General features: G+C 31.4%; 1 protein-coding gene across 1 annotated transcript in view; it reads left to right on the forward strand.

Moving 5' to 3' along the window:
• Positions 1-10706, forward strand: part of NEK7 (NIMA-related kinase 7) — a 100039-nt gene that overhangs the window by 54431 nt on the left and 34902 nt on the right. Inside the window, exons 7-8 of the mRNA XM_008579421.1 lie at positions 5687-5795; positions 6701-6808. Coding sequence (XP_008577643.1) covers positions 5687-5795; positions 6701-6808 — 217 coding nt within the window. The remainder of the gene's footprint in view (positions 1-5686; positions 5796-6700; positions 6809-10706) is intronic.

Here is a 10706-nt window from a genome sequence, read left to right on the forward strand (position 1 = left end):
CCTCGGCGGGAGCGCCACCACGCTCCCAAGCGGCGCACTGTAGCAGTGCGCCACCGGGCCGGCCCCGATATTCTGCTTTTTTAAATCACATTTACCTATCTTCAGTATTCTGCTGCAGTGAAAAAAGCTTTTGAAGTATTTCCAAGTATTTTATCATCAGTTTTAGTAATGTGGAAGCTTCTCTTAAGAATTATTTACATGGCAGCAATGCAGGGACCATTCTTTGTAGTAATTCTGATGCATTAGTGTATTTTAATTGATCTTTTTTTTTTTTTTAAATATCCTGAATAAGTTTCCTTGATATTGATGAACCAATGTTTAAAAGGCCCTTTTTTGGGGGAGAAGAAAATTGTGACTTTATAGAAACTTATTTTTTTCCTGATTGCTAAATAACTTAAAGTTGTTTTTTTTTTTGTTCAAGACTTAAGTGTTCAGAAAAAATGTTTTCTGTTTCACATTTTCTACACTAAGATGAAATATATTTTTCGCTTTTGTTAATAACCTGTACAATTTTGACTTTGGGGAATGAATTGATTATATTTATGTACTATTCAATTGTAATCTAGAAACAGCTGAGCACTCTTAATAGATTTTCCAACATTATAAGAAAAGACAAAGACTCTTAGAGCTTGGATGGGAAATATTCTATCAAAGTAGATAAAACGGGATGCTGGTGATAGGTATTTTCAGTGATCTCGTGGCTGCTAGGCCCATTCCACTTCATACATTCTAAAGCAACTTAAGGTATCTGAGTTTTATTCAGAGTGCCAAGAGTGAAAATATTCACATGCTGCAAATTAGTATTACATAACCAAAATTCTAACTGAGATGTGAATATTATACACATTTATATAGTTCCCCAAAATTGTGTATAGTAAGTATTTGTGTAGTTTAGTCTATTGATGCTTCGATATACCTTAAGAAGAAAAATGTTTTCATAGAAAGGTTAATATGTAATAAAAATTATACTTAGAACTGTCAGTTACACTTTCAGAATCTTCCTGTCTTTTCCATTACTCAGTTTCTGTGCATTTAGTTCTTTGAAATAACCACTGCAAAATGTAGTCTTATAAGAATGCATAATTACAAAGACATATTTGTCTGGGAACATAAATATTATGTTTACCTTGTGATGGTAAATGTTTGACCTAATTGCAGGTTTATAACAAAGAACTCTAACTACCTGTCATCTCATGTGAAGACCATATATAGTATTAAATGGACCAGTAGGGATCTCTGCGGGGTTTTTTGGGGGTTTTTTTGCTTGTTTTTGTTGTTTTTTTACTTTGTTTTTATTAACTGGAGATGTGAAGGATGGAACATACTTGTAAACTGTTATTATTTTTAAGTGTGAAAATGTGCCAAACAGACATTTATTATTTATGTTTTGTTTTTAACTGAGACTGTAAAGCCATAGATTATATTTTAGAGGTGGTGGGGACTTCATAGATCATCTCCAAACTCTCTTCAATATAGTGAGGAAACTGAGACCCAGGAAGGTTAAGTGGCTTGCTCAAGGTCACACAACCAGTTACTGTCAAGCCTCATAATCAGGTGTATTAATAAAAGATAAATATGGATTGTGTTATGGCACATTTTGACATTTGATGACACTAGCAAGCAGGAAATACTTCCTTATATTGAGCATAAATCATTTACTTCCTCTTATTAGATACTTGGAGGAGATGGAGAACAGCTGGTGCCTGTAATTCTAGTTCTAAATTCATCATTTAATTATCATCATTTTTTCTAATCCTCTTCAAAAATGCTTTGCACACCAGGATTGCATTTGTTGTTGTTGTTTTTTGTTTTTTTGTCTTTTTAAAAACCACAGCAGTACATTTCTTAAGTGTGCTTTGCTATATGATTCCCAAGACCAGCTATGTAATTGTGGGTCCTTCTGTTAAAAAGTTGTCAAGAATATTCAGGATGCAGGAATAGAGCATTAAACCAAGTGCAGGACCTACATGCTCATGAAGCTGGCCCTCATGGTTCCAGGTGTTTTGCTTGAAATTTTCTTCTTTAATGATGAACATGCCAAACTGTAGGCTTCAACATTGTGATATACCATGGAGATTAATGTTTTATAAAACAAGACCATTTTCTGTTCTTTCTCAGTTGGTGAATTTATGTTGGATGATATTATAGAAATTCCTCAGATTTCTTGAGGAAGAATGCTAGAATTACAAAACTTAGATATAAACTACGTATATTGTACATAGAATTGTAGTGTCTAGAATACAGGAATCGTGTTACCCAGCTGAGTTTAAAAAATTGTACTTAGGCATTCAGTGTCCACTATATAATTGGATTTGGTTTTAGGCATTTAATCTGTAGGAGGATGTTTGGTGAAGTAAAAAAAAAAAAAAAAGATGTCTATTAAGGTGTGACTATATTCCTAGAATCTTTGAGAGGAAGCAGCTTGCATCAGCTAGTCTCATATATTAATACAGGTCACAACTGTTGATGCCAATGTGTTTTATCAGGTATGCTGAATTTCCCCTAAGTGAAATGCTGGTAATCTTTTTACACGTAACTAGTATTATAATATTATCTGATATTTGTATATATGTTTTGTATGTAAATTGGTTAGCTTTTTGTTACATCTGGTTTTTCTTTTTGAATAATGCCCAGGGTTTATTCGAATAATGTTGATAAATAAAGAAAATGTCTTTTTAAAATAAACAATATTTGAAGATTTGCATAGAGAAAAGACTAGATTACTTTAAAAAAAAAAGAATAAAAAATTTTGCACAAGTGATTAGGTATACCTGATTGTTAATTTTTGCCTGTTCATAAATTTTTAGATACTTTATTTTCAGTTATAAAAAAGTTGCAATTCTATTTCATAGCAGAAATTTGGTAAAAGTGCCATATCACATAATCTTTCTTTTTTATGGAATATTTATATTGATCCTAATCATTAGAAATTTTGGTTGCATTATTTATTGTTTTATACAAACTTACCACATGATGAATCCATGTAAATTTTTATTTTTATATGTTGGCTTTAGATTTTTTTCTAATCTAGAGCTAAATATTTATATGGTGCTGTATTTTTTTCCAGGAGAAAATAGGGCTTTTGAACAGTGATGCTATTTGGCTAGAGAATAAACTTTAAAGATATGTGTATATTAGATTAAGTTTTAAGAGAAGGGTTTTTTGTTTTTTTTAAGAATACTTTGGCATTATGGAAGTTTCCTGCTTTGTAGTGCTAATATAAATTTTTCCGATAGTAAGAAGAATTCAAATTTGCATTCCCTTTTTGCTGTTCATCCTCTTTTAAGAGATAGCCAACAGTGCCACCATCAGAACAGACAGGCTTTTCTCATTCTGAGTGTTGGTTTACTCAAAAAAAAAGGAAACAAAAAAACCCTATACTTTAGGAATGATTGAAAAGCCACATCTGCCTAAACTGGCATTTAAAAAAAAATATTGGGAGATACCAATGACATAATGAAACTGTCTTTATTTTATGACAAAATAAAATTCATAATATGTTCTTCAGAGACTGTACTAATTTGGATACTTAACTCCAGGTCATTCTAGGTGGCATTATATTGATGTCAATTTACTGTCATCATCTTTAATTTGTTGTAAGAGACAGTCTCAAAGAAGAATATAAAAACATGAAAATAATCAAGTTATGTTGGTCTGATAACATCTTCTCTAATGTGCATTTTGGGAGCAGTGTTTTTATTATGCCTTTTCCCTTATATTTGATTTTTTTTTTAAGTATTGGGATTTAAATGGTAAACTGTCAAACAAATTATAGTTATGATGATTTCAGAATCTATATTAATGCATAATTTTTTTTTCATGGTCTGATACTTACATGATATGGTGTATTTATTTTTGAATGAAAAGAAACCTGGTCCCCATCTTCCTGTTGACATCAAACGGTCCTCTGATATGCTAATCCGCATTGGAGAGAGCACATATACAGGCTTTATTTGGACTCATTCCAACTCTGAAAGAAAATTATGTGTAAAGAACTGATTTTACAGCATTGCCCCTTTCGAATGAAAACTGATGTTGACACAGTCTCCAATTAAAAAAACTTAATATTGAAACATGATATGGGGTTTTTGACATTTTTTAGTAAGGCCGCGATTTGCTTTTTAATAACCTGGTCATCTAATTGTTGTTTGTTCCTTGGGGTGTAATGTTATAGAAGTAATCGCTATTGAAATTGCCCATAAGTTAATTTCCGTAGTACATGTTGTAAACTAGTAAATGAAAACTGATGTTGACACAGTCTCCAATTAAAAAAACTTAATATTGAAACATGATATGGGGTTTTTGACATTTTTTAGTAAGGCCCCGATTTGCTTTTTAATAACCTGGTCATCTAATTGTTGTTTGTTCTTTGGGGTGTAATGTTACAGAAGTAATCGCTATTGAAATTGCCCATAAGTTAATTTCCGTAGTACATGTTGTAAACTAGTTATTAGCTTTTCCTTAAAGATTTATGCTTTGGTATATTGAGTCATATGAGACAGTAGATGTAATTTTTTTGCTAAGTATGAAGTAGGGATATCAGCAGATTTCCTTGTACTATTTTTTCTTCCACCCTGCCCTCAACTGGTCACAGGTATAAAATTTGAGAGGTAGTTGTTTTGGAATTTTCTCAAGTATAGTTTCTTCAGATTCAATAACAAAACATCAGATTAGTTGAACTTCTCAAAATGTCAAGTTTCCAGATAATATGCATTAAAATACATATTTAAATTTTGATATCTATTAATAAATGCAGATATCTTTTAAAAAGTAAAATCAGAAAATTTTGTGAAAACCTGTTTAAGTGCAATGTTTCTTTATGTTGTCATCAATAAATATTGTTGACTAGGAAACCAATTGCACTTTTGTTTTTGAAAAATAATTTTTAAATAATGAATTTTTATATCTTATGAAATAAAAAGTTCTTTAATGAGCATATTATATTAGTAGTCTTCTAGCATATTGTTAGTAGTCTTCCAACAATTTTAATGTAAAAGACAATGGGCTTAAATATGTACCCCTGGTTTTGCGGTTATTTTAATAATTGCCCGCTTATGCATAACACCCCAATCTCCTGACTAGCCTGTTGGAGCTTCTCAGCTTTTTGCTCTGGCCTTTCTGTAAGGTTTTTCTTTCATGGAGTTTAGCTTCATTCATTCAAAGCAAGATGGAAGTTTGACTTGCAGTGTGCAATAGAAATATTCATAAATCCCTTTTATTTATTTAATTTTTAATAAATTGTGATATTTCAAATCACCAGGTGGTTCAATATCTAAAAGGAATTCTATAGTGAAACCTTCTCCAGGAGAAGGATTGTCTTTTAGGGAACATAATTACCTTCAGGTTTCTAGACTTTTTTATTCTGGCTTTTCTTAGAATGAAATTTGACATCTTCCTTTTAAGGCCAGGAATTATTTTATATAGATATTAATTTTTTTAAATAACTGAACATCAAAAAGATGTAGCGTTACATGGCTTGTACTAACGTTAGATGTAATAGAAAGAAACTTAAGCTATTATGTCAGGTAAAATTCTTGGAATTATTTCAATATAGAAAATTATCTCCTTTTTAGTTGATGATAGGTAGAGAAAAGTAGGTGTTTTTCTGACTTACTGGATTTTTGCATGTCATAATTCAGTCTTAGGAAACTTTAGTTCTCACAATTCTTTTTAATTTTTTCAAAAGCATTTTAAGAAACAAAAGAGGCTAATTCCTGAAAGAACTGTTTGGAAGTACTTTGTTCAGCTCTGCAGTGCATTGGAACACATGCATTCTCGAAGAGTCATGCATAGAGGTAAGACAAAATCATGAAGAAAATGTACTATTGTTTTAAATGATACAAGTTATTTAGTAACTTAAACTAAACGTCTTCCAGTCATTGTTCAGTATCATGCTTTCGCAGGCAAGTTATTTCCCAATTATACTTTTAGTAGAATGATACACCATTAAGTGAAGCCCTACCTGGTTTTAAATAAGAATGAAAATTAGTTATTTTTCTGTTTGATTTTTCTGAGCATCTTACTGGTTATGTTGGTAAACAGAAAGAAAGATGCAGGAAAGCAGTTGAGTAGGCATAACAAAGAGTTTGTATGTTTTTTTTTTCAAATGAGCAATGTATATTGTGGCCAGTTAGGTTTTTAATCTTAAACATTAGCTCTTCATATGTTCTTGATTATCAGTAAAATGGCTGGGCAGAGTGTATTAAGGTTACATCACTAACTGATTTGGGAGTGTGAAAAATTTTAATACAATTTAAGCAATTTATGTTTTTTTAAAGTCATCTAAGTAAATACATGCATAATAGTGTTAAGTCATGATTTTATGTTTTATGTGACAATACCAATAAATTAATCTTAGTAAGGTATTTTATTTAAAATTTATATAAAAAGGACACAAATTTATTTTGTGCTTTGAATTTCACAAAAGGTTATTTGAAAATGGAAAATAAAATGTTTTTAATGGAAATTAATAACAATCTTTATCATGATGCATTGATCATTACCTATCAAAGAATTGAGAACTTTGAAATATATATATATATATATATATCAAATTTATTCTAACTAAAGTAATTGGTTCATAATTTAAACTTTCATGTTTAAGATGTATTATAAATTCTGCCATGAAAAGTGGTTTTTAATCTCTTTAACATTCCTAAAGTTACATAATTTTTCACTTGATCCCTTCATTTATTCACAGACATAAAACCAGCGAATGTGTTCATTACAGCGACTGGTGTGGTAAAACTTGGAGATCTTGGGCTTGGCCGGTTTTTCAGCTCCAAAACCACAGCTGCACATTCTTTAGGTAGGAGAGATGCAATATAATTTCATTCAGTTACTGTTTTTGTTTTTTTGGAAGTTAAAAAGATCAGGGATATACCAATTATATGCCAGCTCTTACATTTTTAGTAAAACTGTTTTAAAGATCATCAGGTTCTGAGCAGATACCTACAACTCTCTATTAGGTATAATGTATTCTTTGACATGACAGTTGGATACTTCTGTTAATTTGACCTCAGGCAGGCACTGGGTTGAAAAAAATGCTGATAAAACTGGTTTTAACTATTGCCATGGAACATTCCTTTTATTGTACATTTAATAATAGAAAGATAATTTGATGAACAAATTGTATCTTGGAAGAGGACTTCACCTGACCATTTTAGAATAGTAGAGTCCTTATGTTTATTTACGGTTTTAACTATTGCCATGGAACATTCCTTTTATTGTACATTTAATAATAGAAAGATAATTTGATGAACAAATAGTATCTTGGAAGAGGACTTCACCTGACCATTTTAGAATAGTAGAGTCCTTATGTTTATTTATTAAAATAATATATATGGTTGTGATTACCAGAGAGGAAAACCTAAAAATCATCTATGGCTAATAAGGAAAATATTTCCTTAAATTATGAAGTAGAAGAAATATCTGACATTTATTCATTCTAGAGTTAATAATGTAGCAGTGTCCTTTGTACCTAAAATAGAATTGAATGTTAAGTATAACAATGGGGCCGAGCCTGTGGCGCACTCGAGTGCGGCGCTGGGAGCGCAGCAGTGCTCCTGCCGCGGGTTCGGATCCTATATAGGGATGACGGGCGCGCTCACAGCGCTCACTGGCTGAGCGCGGTGCGGCCAGTCTCAAAAAGGACAAAAAAAAAAAAAGTATAACAATGGTATACTAACAATGGAAAGAAAGTTGTCCAGTTTGGAAACAATAGAAATTACTAGGAATAATAATGGTATACTAACAATGGAAAGAAAGTTGTCCAGTTTGGAAACAATAGAAATTACTAGGAAGAAATAGTTTTTAAATTGAGTAACTTAAAGGGAGTGATATAGCTTCTCTTAAAACTCTTCATATTATATTTTCTTCTTGTAAATTCGGGATTTAGATACAATGGTAACAACCATAATAAAGTAAGAATTCAGGTAAAAATAAGTTGGCTTTAATTCAGGGCTGTCCATCTTTAGTGTTATAATTTCATTGAAAGCCACTGATTTTTTGATAAAATTATTGTTTTAAAATGTGAAATAAAAAACTTTCAAGTGGCTTGATGAGGAATAAATGAGTTACACTAAATAACAAAGTAATGAAATGAGCATCTGAATTAGTTGACTAGATATTTTTTTAAAAGTGTTCCTGGTTTTGTTACTAAAGTTCTGTGGCCTTGAACCTACCATTTAATTTTCTATATCTAGAATAGTACTTGGCACATAAGTAGGCATCCCATCAGTATTTACTGAATTGCAAAATATTGTATCCTCATTTAAAGAGTGATGGAATGATAATGCTTTATACTTTTCACTGGATTTTAATTTTGTCAAATACTTTGAGAAAATAAAATTTCACACTGATGCCAACCAACATTGTTTTTTGCCCTTTCACTTCATGTCTGTTTGTACAGAGCATTACAACTTTTTCTGAACAAGAACATTTGGTATAAAATTGCATAAATTTGTATAGCACTTCATTAAAGTTTTATTTGGGAAGTTATAATTCTTACAGTACAAGTAGTAAAGGATTTCTATGAAGAAAACTTTAGACTGTTCCAAGCCAGTACCATTTACCACTAGCAAAGATAACATGTTTTTACTTTGTGTTGCTTACCTGAATGGAATATCTTAGTGTTCTGTCATTAATTTACCTAGAAATATTAGGTTACAAGGACACACATACATACACATACAACTGTACATGCTCATGCTCCTGTTTACACATATGCATTTTTTAAATGCTGCTTTGCAGACTGTCACTCTGCCTATGCTGTAGTCATCTAGCCCTAAGGGTCCAGTGCATTATATGAAACCCAAATCTGAACAGTTTTGGAGATGGACTTCTTTAGGTTGTCTGATACTACCTCTCACAAACATTCTAAATAGAGACTACAGACATGTGCGTCTCCAAATTAAGGTGATGAGCTAGTCCAGATTATATAACACATAGAGTAAAATTAATTTTAGTAGATTTAATAATTCATTAGGAACTTCTAATACCAAGCTTTATTGAAATCAACTCAGTGTCATGTGGTTATATATATATATGATACATGGTGATGCCCATAATTCCTGTGTATTCTAAGACACACCTAAAGGAAAGCCAGTGAGGACATAGAAATGTGACTGTTTATTTCATGAATGAATAGGAAAATAAGTTATGTCAGAAGTATTTTTTGTTATCCATATTATTTTGAAAAAAAAATCAAGATTTCTTTTATTCCTGCTTGTCTCCTCTGTGAAGTGAAGATATTGAATGGTTTGAAACTGAAGTTCACTAAGGAAAATGCGTGGAACACCAAGTAGAACTCTAGTCTACTAAAGTTCTTTGGACCCAGTGAAAATCCTATTTAGGAGGGTCAAGAAAAAGTCTGAGCTAACAAAGAGCATTTATAAAACAACAAGGATAGAAATCCTGACACAGACTTATTTTTGTTGACAAGTTATCCCTAATTTTCACTTTTAGATAATTATTACTCTCCTGTGTTTTATAATATATCTTTATTTTTAAGAGCAAATTGAAAAGTTTGCTTCTAAGAGTTGGTACTGAAAAATAATTGAAAATGTGGCCACCTATACAAATTTGTTTTGCTCATAGAAAATACGAGAGAATTATAGGTTTTATTGTATGTTGATTTATTTTCTGATTTTACTGAAGATGAAATCTGTAGGGCATGATTTATCTGTAGAGCAGGTCTAGATTTTATTGAAACTACAAATAAACGACATCATATGTAGCTCATAAAGAAAAATCCAAATAAGTTTACTTTAAATGAAATCTGTCCTGGAGCCAAATTTCATTTAATTTTGTAAAGGAGATGTTTTCAGGAATTTAATTTTAAAATGCAAAGATATATGGGATTTTAGAAACATCTTCTTATAGTTATGCAGTTATACTTGTTATTTTCAAAATACATTTTTTTGTTCAAAAATCAAATATACTAGTTTAACTTATTAATCGTTAATAGGAATATGTACTTTCAAAATACTTTGTATTTAAAAATCCTTAAGAGATTGGAAAGTCTTTGTATTGTGCAATGTCTGTTCATTTTGTGTATCTTATTTGTATCATTTGATCCCATGGTAACAAATCAACATGCAATGAAACCTGAAGTTCTGTCACATCTTCTTTAGCAAATAAAGTAGTATATAGATGGACACGTTTTCAATCAACTTTCAGAGCCAATTCTTAAAATCAAAGGTACGACAACATAGAATAATAATAATTCCTTGAATGCAAAAGCTAAAAATTACAAATACTAAATCCGATGTTGGTGAATGTTCAAACTTTATTTTCAGATCCTGCAAATTAAAAAACAACCCTCAGAGGCTTTCACTTTTTTTCTCTACTTCCTGTCTGCTACCACCACATATATTGTTCCACAGTATCTCTACTTTCCATTCCCTCTTCCTTAATCCATAATTACTTCATATTTGGACTAGGAAAATACCTAGAGTTTTCTTCCTTAAAGATATTACCTAACTATGTTACTTTCCCCCAAATCTTCGATGGTTCTCTGTTGCCTGGTGGATGTCGTGCGAAGTCCTTGGCCTAGCATTGAGAGCTTCCCTCTCATTATTGACTGACTTCTCCACCGTTATGTACTAGCCATGGTTTTCCTCTTGCTTTGTTCTGAACATGAACAATAGCGTGACATTTTGAGGAGAATGGAGAACGCTTGCATTTGCACGCCCATTGCTTTGTAG

The sequence above is a fragment of the Galeopterus variegatus genome, unplaced genomic scaffold, assembly GCF_000696425.1.
Source record: "Galeopterus variegatus unplaced genomic scaffold, G_variegatus-3.0.2 Scaffold1882, whole genome shotgun sequence".
Lineage (NCBI taxonomy): Eukaryota > Metazoa > Chordata > Mammalia > Dermoptera > Cynocephalidae > Galeopterus > Galeopterus variegatus.